We start from the raw sequence: 11,206 nt of genomic DNA on the forward strand, positions 1-11,206 counted from the left end.
GGGTCTTTTATTTTTCTAAGCAAATATCTTTGAAATCTTGCCTCGTAGAAAATCTTACCCTTTTACCATCCATGTCCCTTTAAACAATTGTGTCCTTTTTGCTAGTAAAAAAAATAGGAAGATTATGGTTGACAATTACATAGCGTTGGGTTTAGGGAACTATAGATTACCTTGAAGATTAATGGGAGAATGTTATATCAATATGTTTGGTTATATTGGTGAGTATAAATAATTAATATGTTAGTTTGAGAGGAATAAAATATTATCGGAGGGATTATACTAAATTGCCCTTCCTTTCTAATATTATTATTATTATTTAGAGCATTATTTTTAACCCTCTACATTTGAGTATTTAGCTAAAACACCTAACAACAAAAGTTTAAAATTTAACAAAATACACCCAGCCACCCAAGACAACTCCCATCCGCCAGCCACCACCACCGGTTACCACTGACAATCATCCAAACATAGATCTGGCCATTTTCGACTAGCTCGAAGGGCGCAAACGGCTAGATGGCCGTGGATTTGGTCGTCTGGTCATATCCATTTTGGCTATTAACAACCAGATCTGTGGTCATTAACAGTCGTGGATCTGGTAAAAAATGGCCAAATCTATTCTAGCCATTTATAGCCATGGATCTGGCTAGAAATGGTCATAATGGATTTGGTAGTTTTTTGCCACAAGGCCAACCCACGTCCATTTGGCCTTTTTTGGCCTTCGATTTGGTCGAAAATGACCATATCGGTGCACGGTTGGCTAGATTCAGCCAGTCGTGTGTGTTGTTCCAACGACTGTCGACAACGATTGACGATGGTAGTCGATGGCTGGCAGTCATCTTGGGTAGTTAGGGCTATTTTGGGTATTATTCATATAAATAGTAAGGGTATTTTTGTCAAAAAATAATAATAAATGAGGTAACAAAAGTCATTTTGTACATTTGGGCTAATTGTTATTTAGTAGACATATGAGGACATTTGTGTCCAAAATGTTTATTAATTAAGGGCAAAATTGGTATGAATTGTGGACTACCCCGGTAATAAAAAAATAACACCCCTTCAGACAATAATCAAATTACCCCTATATTATCTGCAGTAATCACTATTAATATTGGTCGATTACCGGAATCTTTCATTACTTGACACCCAAACGTGGTAATTTTTTTATTAAAGATAGATTACCGATGTTATCTTTTATGACCCAAATCAAACGCTCACTAAGGGAAAATCTTCTCTGAATCTATCCAGCCAATTCCATCGATGATTACAAATAATGTCGCTAACCCATGCATTGTATCACAACCCCGAAGTAAAGAAAACTATAGAGGGAACACACAAGTTCAGGGGCTTATCGGATGCCAGTTATCAAATCATAATGAAGTGTTTCTATCATCCCCCAAATCAGATCCAATGTGGAGTCTAACCATGTCTCTCATTTTTAACAGCTTTCTCCAACACCAAAGGCATCCCAGGGTACTTTAATACGCTAGAAATTTCTTCCCCAAAGTTTATAACAATTGATTCGTTTGACCCAAAAAGAATGTTCATCCGAAACTATGCTCCACAAGTGAAAGGCAATTAGTAGAGGCGAGCGAGTCCCGGTACCTTGCCCAATTCCAAGGAAATAGAACTGGTCAGTTTCAACTCCTAGGTACTCAGAACTGGAACCTATAACACAGGTTCCGATTCTAGTTTTAGGTACCCTATAAATTTTGTATACCCCCTGATAGTCTAAAAACGACAAATATACACCCCAACAATTTATAACAATAACAAGTACACCCCGGGTACTCGTTGGTTCCACCCTGGGTACCCAGACCTCAGTTTCAACTTTGGTTCCCGATTCTGGGTCCGGTTACTGAAGTGGTGGAACGGACCCTGACCCGTACAAGGCTAGTTCCACCAAATTTGGAATCGAAACTGAACATATGTAGGTTGGTTTTGGTTCCGGTTCTACCTTTTACCCATGCTCAGCCCTAGTCATTAGAGCATAATTCTTCCACTTAAGAAGTTTTATCCCAAGACCTCTCTCCCATTTAAGAATGCAGACATCTGTCCAAGCCACACTTACCTTTCTTCAACTCAAATCATGCATAGACCATAAAAAGGATCTCATCAGTTTTTCAATGGTTTGAGTGATAAAGCTAGGAAGAAAGAGTATTGAAGACCAAAAAACATGTAAAGAAGACAAGACCGAAATAACCAGCTGCAAGCGCCCAACATAAGACATATTTTTATTTTTCCAGGAATTAAGTCTTTGTTGGACTTTATCAATTAACGATATACAATCGCGGTGAAGAAGCTTAGTGGTAATGAGGGGCACTCCAAGGTATTTGACAAGAAGGGTGCCTTCATTGAACCACATTATACTATTTATAATAATTTTCTTTTTTAATTAACATTACACATAAATAAGGAGCTTTTAAAAGGGTTAGGCCTCAAACCCGATAGATCTGAAAACTGTGTGAGCGTCTGTCAACACTTGAACAAAAGCAAGATCACTATAGTAAAATAAAAATAAGTCATATGCAAAGCAAAGATGACTAATTTGTTGTCTATCACATCTATAATCGAACTTGAACTCCTCACTAGTTCAAATTCGTCTTCTGATAATAACCGAAAGGACTTGAATTACTAACTTGAACAGGTAAGGGGAAAGAGGATCCCCATGTCTTAACTCTCTTTACCCTTGAAAGAAGCTATGGTGCTCTCCATTAATAGCAATAGAAAAAGAAGTAGTAACACACTCTTTGATTCAGCCAATCATGATATCAGAAAAGCCAAAGTACTTAAGAGTGTTCAAAAGAAAGCCCTAATCCACTGTATCGTAAGCTTTTTGGATATCAATTTTAAAAGCACATCTTGCTAAGCTGGTATTATAGTGATTGAAAGATTACATGCTATTTGGGGTAAAATTGATGGAAACATGGTAATTAACATGGCAGATATGGCAAAAGGTCCATATGACATGTTATTCAAACTAATTGGATAGAAATTGTACCTTTTAAGCTTCTATAATCTTTGAAGCTTGCAAAGGAGTTCCAAGATCTTCAAAAAACTTGAAGAACCTCAAGTGTATCGACCCCAAGAAGAGAAGAGTGAAAATGCCACCTTTAGGGTTCTTGAGAGTTATGTGAAAATTAGGTTAAATGAGATTATAATCACATTTATATACTTGGACCAATTTTGCAATTGTTATTAACTTCTTAATAAAATTTCGTTATTGTTTGTTTGTCCTTGTAACAATTTCAATTTAATAATTAATCCTTGGTTTAAACAAATTTATAACCCAGGCAAATTATTCAATCTCATTTTATATATATTGCCCATTATTGAATTCTATCCAATAAGTATATATATTAGCCCATTATTGAATCTAATCCTATAAATATATATATTAACCCATTATTGAATCTAATCCAATAATGACCTAATGTCCTTAATACCCTTGGTAAATGCTAGCTTTCCATGAATAATCATTTCTCACAATACATACATTTTACATCCAAACATCGTTAACCTTTAACGATGTGTATCACTCTCTCTTATCTTACTTGGTTTTTTAGGTGTGATCACTTAGGTTCACTATGATCTAGCTATGAGCCCAATATGGAATTATATTCCAATATATTTCATCATAACTCTTTATCTAACTTTGAGGGTGCCTAGTACCATCCGTAAATCGTTTACAAGATATTGGAGATTCGGTGTTATTTTAATTTGAGGCTACTTGAAAAAAAACTAGCATGCAAGATACATCATTTTAGAGAGACACATCATTGGGGACCGGAGCTTAGTATCGTTGGCACGCTAATTCTGATTGTTTCCTGACTTCACCTGTCTCAATTGAATTGCTAAAGCCTTCCTGATCCTTTTCCGATTCAATATTTTGACACCCCAGGCCTGGAGCTAGGTATTCCTCTGAGCAATCATCACTTGAAATCAATGTAGAGCCTTCAATCTTCTGAATCGGGGGAGCATAATATTGATCCGACGACTTAATCTCCTCAATGGATGGAAATTTATTCACCGGGCTCAAACCAGCTTTCATCTTCCTATCTGATCAAACTTTAGGAATTAGCTTTTTAATAGTTATTAAATGAATTTCAATACTAGCAATATTTAATAATGAAATTATCATGTAGATTTTAATCTAAACCAACCTTAGAGGGAAATTAGGTAATTATTAATTAGTTAAGTGGTAGTACATTAGCTTAACACAGAGTCAAGTACCCCAAGTGATATTAATTGTCATAAAATAACATTCTAACAGCCCAATTGCATCAATTTGTAATAATAAATTTTGTTATTAGTTGATCATAAATGTTTGTAGTGCTACAAGTATCACTTTATACATTTTTAAAACAATATTATTTCAATAAGGTTATTGGATTTTGTTGGGTAGTCGCTAAATGAACAAGATGAAAAAATCCAACCAGACTGAAAACAATAATCGAAACATGTCATTTTCAAAAGCCTAAGACATGAATTCAATATCAAACAAAGTCTTCATTCTATAAAATCAATGTATCTTCTATCCAGAATCTAATCTTCGCAAACAAAGTTTTCCTCTTTTGGTTCTATTTCATCACAAATAATACAAGCCAAATTCAACATCATATAGTTTCAAACTTACTGTAAAAGTTAATTTACTTGCAAGATGATTACATTTTTCAATGTATACATTAACTTAACACGCAACAAGTTAAACTTTTTTAACCATCCAAACACATGAACATAATTGACATTTGATAATGCCATCTTCGTCAAAGATAACCAACAAATTTGTCGTCTTATAGCTCCATTTTCATCCTAATTGACAAAAAGAAGACTTAATAAAAAATATCCCAAAATCTAGAATTTTCATAGAGAGCTCCCTCCATAAAATTGGCTTATCTTCATCTTACTGAACGCACAACTGAACCAAATGTTCTATACTTAAGAAATTCACCAACAACAGCTAGGAATACAGCTAAGATAATCTGAAACTTCAAATTTAGTATGGTGCAATCTTACTAATTTCACATCCAAAGATAAATGTGAATGAAATTAAGTTTAGAGATCAATCCATTAAAGCAAGTCACTATAGGTAAACATAAATGATTTTATCATTTAAAAGGCAAAAACATTAGAATGCCAACATGAGGAAACAAAGAAGAAATTCTAACCCAGCACATATGGTTCACAACACTTTCAAGCGACAAAGAAAAGCAGTTGAAAGCGGCTAGATACCTCTAGCTTTGTATATTAAATGGTTGTACTTTACTCAAGGTAAGTCGTAAACTGCAATAAATGGCATCAGAACACTGCCCATCCACAGCTTACCATCCTTCTCTTCCACTTCACTAACTGCTTTAACAACTTTTCCCTGACTGTCCTCTAATATCTGCAAAAGCTTCCCCTCTGGGCTGTATTTGGCAACTACTGCATGGGGCCTTCCCCCAATTTGTATCAGGAAATGTATCTTTGCCGATATCGGGAGTTTAAGCATGAACGTCCGAAGTTTGGGGAATAGACCCAAATAGTAAGCATATAGTGATCGCCGACAGTGGATTGCCACCCAGAACTCACCTTTTTCATTAGTTCGGACATTGTCAGGGTATCCAGGCAAGATGGCAAACACTTCTGAAGTACCTGCTTTCTCACCTTTCAGCCAATACTTGCATAATCTGCATTACCAGATGGAATAAATATTTCATAAAACAGGAAAACAAAGGCTTCTAATTCCTGAATGATTCAATACAACTTCTGACACACATATAATGTTTCCTGATTTTGAAATGGCAATTAGCAATCACAATATATATTTAAGATTGAAATTGCAGTATTTTGTCAAAGTCATAAAAAGATAACAATGTCCCAAATACACCAGTAGTTCATTGGACAATCTTTAATGTGAGACAATGTATTAAGATTTTTGTCTCAAATCTCCGACATTTTGAAAGAAAAAGTTGAGATAAAACAATATCATTTTATGAAAAGATTTCATCAAAAATACCTCTGCAGCAAAAAACTATATTTTAATAAAACCTCCCAAAAGCAGGGGGTCCATATCTTTTCACTTGTCAACAGAGACGTCAAAACAAATTTTATGGACTGCATAGCTATTAGATGCCATTCTTCGTAAATACAAATTTAAATCATTGGTGCTTGTAATAGAACATGCAAAGAAACTCCTCAGATCAAAGGAGAAACTTAAATTCCTTTCGTCAGTTCTAGCCACATATCAATATGTGACAAACTACCACATGAAGGTTCCCAAAAATGTAGAAACTGCAAGAATTGCGAATATAAAAACAAGAAGGGTCACCTGCCAACGGATCCTTCAACAAAGAGGAAGAATGATTTGTCCTTACTTAAGGACACACCATTAGGGAACTGGAGATTCCTCACAAGAACAGTTGTTTGTATTGTAGTTGGATCATACTTGAGAACCCTTCCACTATCATCACCAGAGAAAACCAATTGCATGAAGTTCCTGAGAAATATTAATGTGTCAGAAGAAATGCACCACAATTATGCTTACATTCAAAAAAAAGAAAAAAGAAAAAAAAGTCTCCCCATAACCATACTTTTATAATATCATCGCAAAGAAGCAACATAGAAAACCAAATATGATTAGAGCATGGTTTAAGACTTGGTACAAAGCTATCCTCTCAGCACTAGGCAATTTTTGTCTTAGAGACCTTGCACAACAACAGGATATATCTGATTATCTTCTTGAAATGCTTTTATGACTGATCATAAACAAGTCAGGAAATCTATAATAGATTCTTAAATAACATTCGAATACAGTACAAAGAGCTATCTTTTATCTTAATCATCTTTTGAATTATGGCGATTTTCTTTTGGTTTTTAACCATATCGTACTGCAATAAAGTTATAATCTAACAAATAGCAGATACAATTGACGATCAGGTAGACTAACCAGACCATTAAATTGAAAAAATAATAGCACTATCAAATGCATACAGTTAAACGTAAAGAGAAAAAGCTATGAGAAAGTTGAAATTGTAAAACCAACTAAATTTGTAACATCAAGCGTGTGCATGCATAATAATGTATAGGAATCCTCCTCCACCCGTTATAACAGTAGCCAAGCGTATAACAAGATGATAATGGGGATAGATTTCGATATAGAGTAAGACACCCTCTTGTGTATTAAAATTGGAACAACCTTCTCATTGTGAAAATTATACAGTTTTTCTCATTGGTTCTGTTTTTTTTTCAGTAAAAAGCAAGTGACAATTTAAAGCACTAACTGAAAATCCATTTTGACGCTAGTGACAAATTATTTGAAACAATGAATTTCTTCATCAGCAGAATAAAATTATTATAATCAGTGATAAGCATCTAAGGCACAGCAGTAGAAATTTCCACACCTCCGCTGGTATACAATACTGCTATCTGTAAAGTAAACATTCCCTTCATCATCAATGTCTAGATCATTGGTAAACCTCAGCGGCACACCTTCTGCTTCTGTTGTAAGGGATGTTGCCAATCCACCTTCTGGACCTACTTTCATCAGTCCAAAATATGCATCTGCAATGTATAAATCACCAGTTTTCTTGTCAAACCGGAGCCCCAAAGGCCTGCCGCAGATGTGCTCATGCTTCAAGTAAGCAAAAGGCGATGGCTTCGGGTCACATAATTCCGACCTAAATTCCAAAATCATTAAGGGGAAAAAAGATTATCATTGCTGAAGTGATAATAAATAACCAGAACACAGCTTCACAGACTTTTAAGAAATCAGCAAAAATAAATAGATGAACCAGATATCTCATTTCAGTGAGGAATTTATATCAGACCATGCCGAATTTCAGTTTAAACCATACTAATAATTCAATATACTTAGGAACATGGAAATTTGATAGAAATATATTCCTTTTTTTCTTTCTTTGTTTCGTTTTTTTGTCCAACAATTTATTGATTACCTTTTATCTGTAGTTTTGTTATCTCAATTTTGCAAATAATTTAATTGAAAAAAAAAAAAAAAATATGAGACCTAGGTGAAATTAATCTCTTCAGTGAAATCAGCTCATCATAGAATAGAAATTCAATGAACGGATGACTATTTCCCAGAAACACAAACTAATCTAACTTAAGTGGTACAATGCACAATTACAAGCAAATTCACAATGTGGTTAGAGATGACAAACATTAAAATCAAAGTTCTGATGGAGGTCATAACTCATAAGATAATGAAAGCTCAATCTGTAGAATATTTCAATTACTAGACATATCCCTGGAGTTGGTTCTTTACAATTTTTTTCATTCACCAAACTTGAATTATTCAAGTTTCTAAATAAATTACACAGTAGAGATATTTAGGATTTTTTATGAAAACATGTTAATTTACAAACATAATGCATATGACTCCACGTCTATGTTTACCAAAAATCCAATAGCTATCGGTGTCTATCTCTTCCATTTTCCCCATTAACACAATATTTGCTTATTTGGGTATTAAATCTGAATTCAAAACCACTTTCTGATTTTTTTTTTTTTCGTTCTTCCTTTCTTCTTGGTAAGAATATATATCCACTACAGTTTCCCCCATTTATTAAGACAAAAATGTTCAATTTTCTAATAATTAATACAGCACATGCTCCATTTGAAATCAAGTGGACATTAAGGCCTCGAATTTAATCCAAACTAAATTCAACTCTCATTCAGTCAAAAGACTCCAACGAAGCTAAAAAGAAGAATAAAAAAAACCAACCTGTTATTGGAAGTATAAGCAAAGTCAGTCCACTTGAGGCCATTCCAGATGAGAATTCTACCATCAGCAACACCAGTATAAGGTCCACGGCCAAGAGGGTCGAAAGCAATGCTTTCAGGGCCTTGAATCTCGTTCAAGAATTTAATTTCCGACTTCTGCAGCAAATTTTGATCGTCTTTATCCGTCGGAACGAGTGACCAATCAGGCATTTCCACTTTGAGTGACACATAATCCGGAAACTCCGATATGGCACTGTGCTTGAAGGGGTCAAGCCCACAGTACACGGCCAGAACCAGAAACAACAACCGCAAAAACCCCCTAAATGTCATTGCTACGGAACCAAAAACACAACGAGAAAGAAAAAAAGAAAGAGTCTAAAGCTGAAAAATGCAAGTGTTGTTAATTATAGTTGGCTGAGAAAGAGGAGTAGGTAGAAGGTGTGCGAGTTTTAGGTTTAGGTGAAGACTAAGGAGGGAGATGGTCATTGGTTGGTTTGAGTGCATCAGCTTTAGCATATATATATATAATATAATTTATATATAATTTTCTTTCTTCGGGATTTCCAAAGTTCGTGAATGGAATTCAAGAATCTAGTTTCGCTGTAAATTTTCTTTTCATTATGATGATGAAGACAACCGTTGCATTTACAATTTTAAGTAAATATTTGTGATGAGGGGGCCGGCACGATTTTCGTTTCTATTTCAATTTTTTTAATTATATAATTCACTTTTTGTGATTTTCTTAATTATATAATTCACTTCTCACTTTGCTCTATAGTATGGAAATCATGGTTCACAAGGTCTATTTTTTAAAATTTAGTGCTTTTGATTCCTTTGTAGATTTGATTATTATTATACTTGTTTTTAGTGTTTTGAGTTGATAAAAATTAAAATAATATCATAACATGCTTTCTTATTATTCTTTTGTTACATATATTTAATTTATTTTTTTGGGTAAATTAGGATGTAATTACCATAACCACTTTGTTAGTCCAAAAAAAAAAAAAAAAAAAAAAATCATAAATCTCTATTTTCTATTAAAAAAAATACAAATTGATGAGATAATAATATATCGGCATGTGAAGAGATTATATAATGTAGATGCTAAAATCTACGGTTGCAAAAGTAGGGTCTAATCTCGTGAGGTTGAGGCCATTGGCAATCCGCTGTACCTGCACACAAAGCAAACAAGCGTGGAGTTTACTTGGACACTAGTGTGGTGTCTACCATAGGCACTCCCAACGCTTAAGTCAGTAAGGTTGAATGAGATAATTTAGTGAGGGTAAGGGAATGAAGGGTTACTAGAGGTCAAGTCAGAGACTAGAAGCACGGCGTAGTAGTATGGCTCATAGAAGTAAGAGCTTGGATGCTAGTAGGTGATATTGAGGTTGAATGCGTAAACAGAGGAGTGACCCCCATTTATATAGTAGTTGTAAGATCTTCGTATCCTTATAGGATTCTGAGTCCTTAAGGGAAGAAGTCTAGTGAATAGGAAAGATCCTGATTCACTCGACTTATTAGCAACAGAAGTCCTAATTTACCTAAGATACGGAATCTTGGGCGAATTAGGATAGCATCAAACAGGAAGAATGTTACTTACCTCGATCTGGAAGGGCTGGCCTTAGGTGGGCTACTGGTGTTGCCCATTCTGGAGAAAAGTTGGACCTGGGGTGCGTGTTTGGCCCATGTCATGGGCTCTGATGCTAACCCAACCGAGATTGGATCTTTAGCTTGGGCCGATGTAGTGGAACATTCCTGTTTGGGCTTGATAAGGCCCCGGGTGATTTTTTACCCCTATAGTTAGCCCCCTACTCTCTAAGCTAACGAGTATTTAGCTTGAAGAGTTGATGGTCTGACGGGAAGCTAACCTAACTAGAAGGCGGTCTGCCGAGACGGTCGAGTGTTCTCTTTAACTGAATGAGGATGTCTTGTCTTAGTGAAAGTGTGAGGAGACTGTTGGTTATATTTTCGAATTCTTGTGTAGCTGAGTCCTCTCAGTTGATCGAGCCGAGTGCTAGGATGCAAGATACAATCTTTGTAGCTACGTCAACTCGGCTAACTGAACCAAGCAATTAGGTGCGAGGAGAGACCTTTGAAGGTGAGTCTGTTCAGTCAACTGAACCAAAAGATAGGGTAAGAGGCGTTACCCTTTATAGGATCCAGTCGACCAGTCAGGTCGAGTGTCTATGCGCTTCGTATTCCGAATAGGTCTTGTCTGTTTCTCAGATTGGGAGTCTAGTTGGTTTGCTCGGGCGAGTCAAACTTTGTCTAAGTGTGATTGGGTGGCGTCGGGAGAACAAGACGCGTGTACTGTAGAGTTATGTGTGCTTTGAGCAAGAAATAAGAAATTGGGGTTCCTGAGGCGGTCTCATCATATGACACATGTACGATTAGGATTTCCTCTTTCTTTTAAGCGGGAAATTGAAGGGTTGCAACCAATTGGCTGCTACTACGTGTTGTCCTAGCAGGTTGGGTGATTAAAAGGAGA

The 11,206-nt window shown here is 35.6% G+C and overlaps 1 protein-coding gene across 1 annotated transcript; it reads right to left on the minus strand.

Moving 5' to 3' along the window:
* Window positions 1–5,031: 5,031 nt before the first annotated feature.
* Window positions 5,032–9,212, minus strand: LOC116112072 (protein STRICTOSIDINE SYNTHASE-LIKE 3-like). Its single transcript, XM_031398260.1, has 4 exons — window positions 8,720–9,212; window positions 7,380–7,655; window positions 6,308–6,475; window positions 5,032–5,666 (listed from the first exon to the last, which is right to left on the minus strand). The coding sequence occupies exons 1-4, from the start codon at window positions 9,046–9,048 to the stop codon at window positions 5,264–5,266; spliced, it is 1,176 nt and encodes a 391-aa protein (XP_031254120.1). The 5' UTR covers window positions 9,049–9,212; the 3' UTR covers window positions 5,032–5,263.
* Window positions 9,213–11,206: the final 1,994 nt, after the last annotated feature.

The sequence above is a fragment of the Pistacia vera genome, unplaced genomic scaffold (genome assembly GCF_008641045.1).
Source record: "Pistacia vera cultivar Batoury unplaced genomic scaffold, PisVer_v2 Contig656, whole genome shotgun sequence".
In the NCBI taxonomy this organism is placed as follows: Eukaryota; Viridiplantae; Streptophyta; class Magnoliopsida; order Sapindales; family Anacardiaceae; genus Pistacia; species Pistacia vera.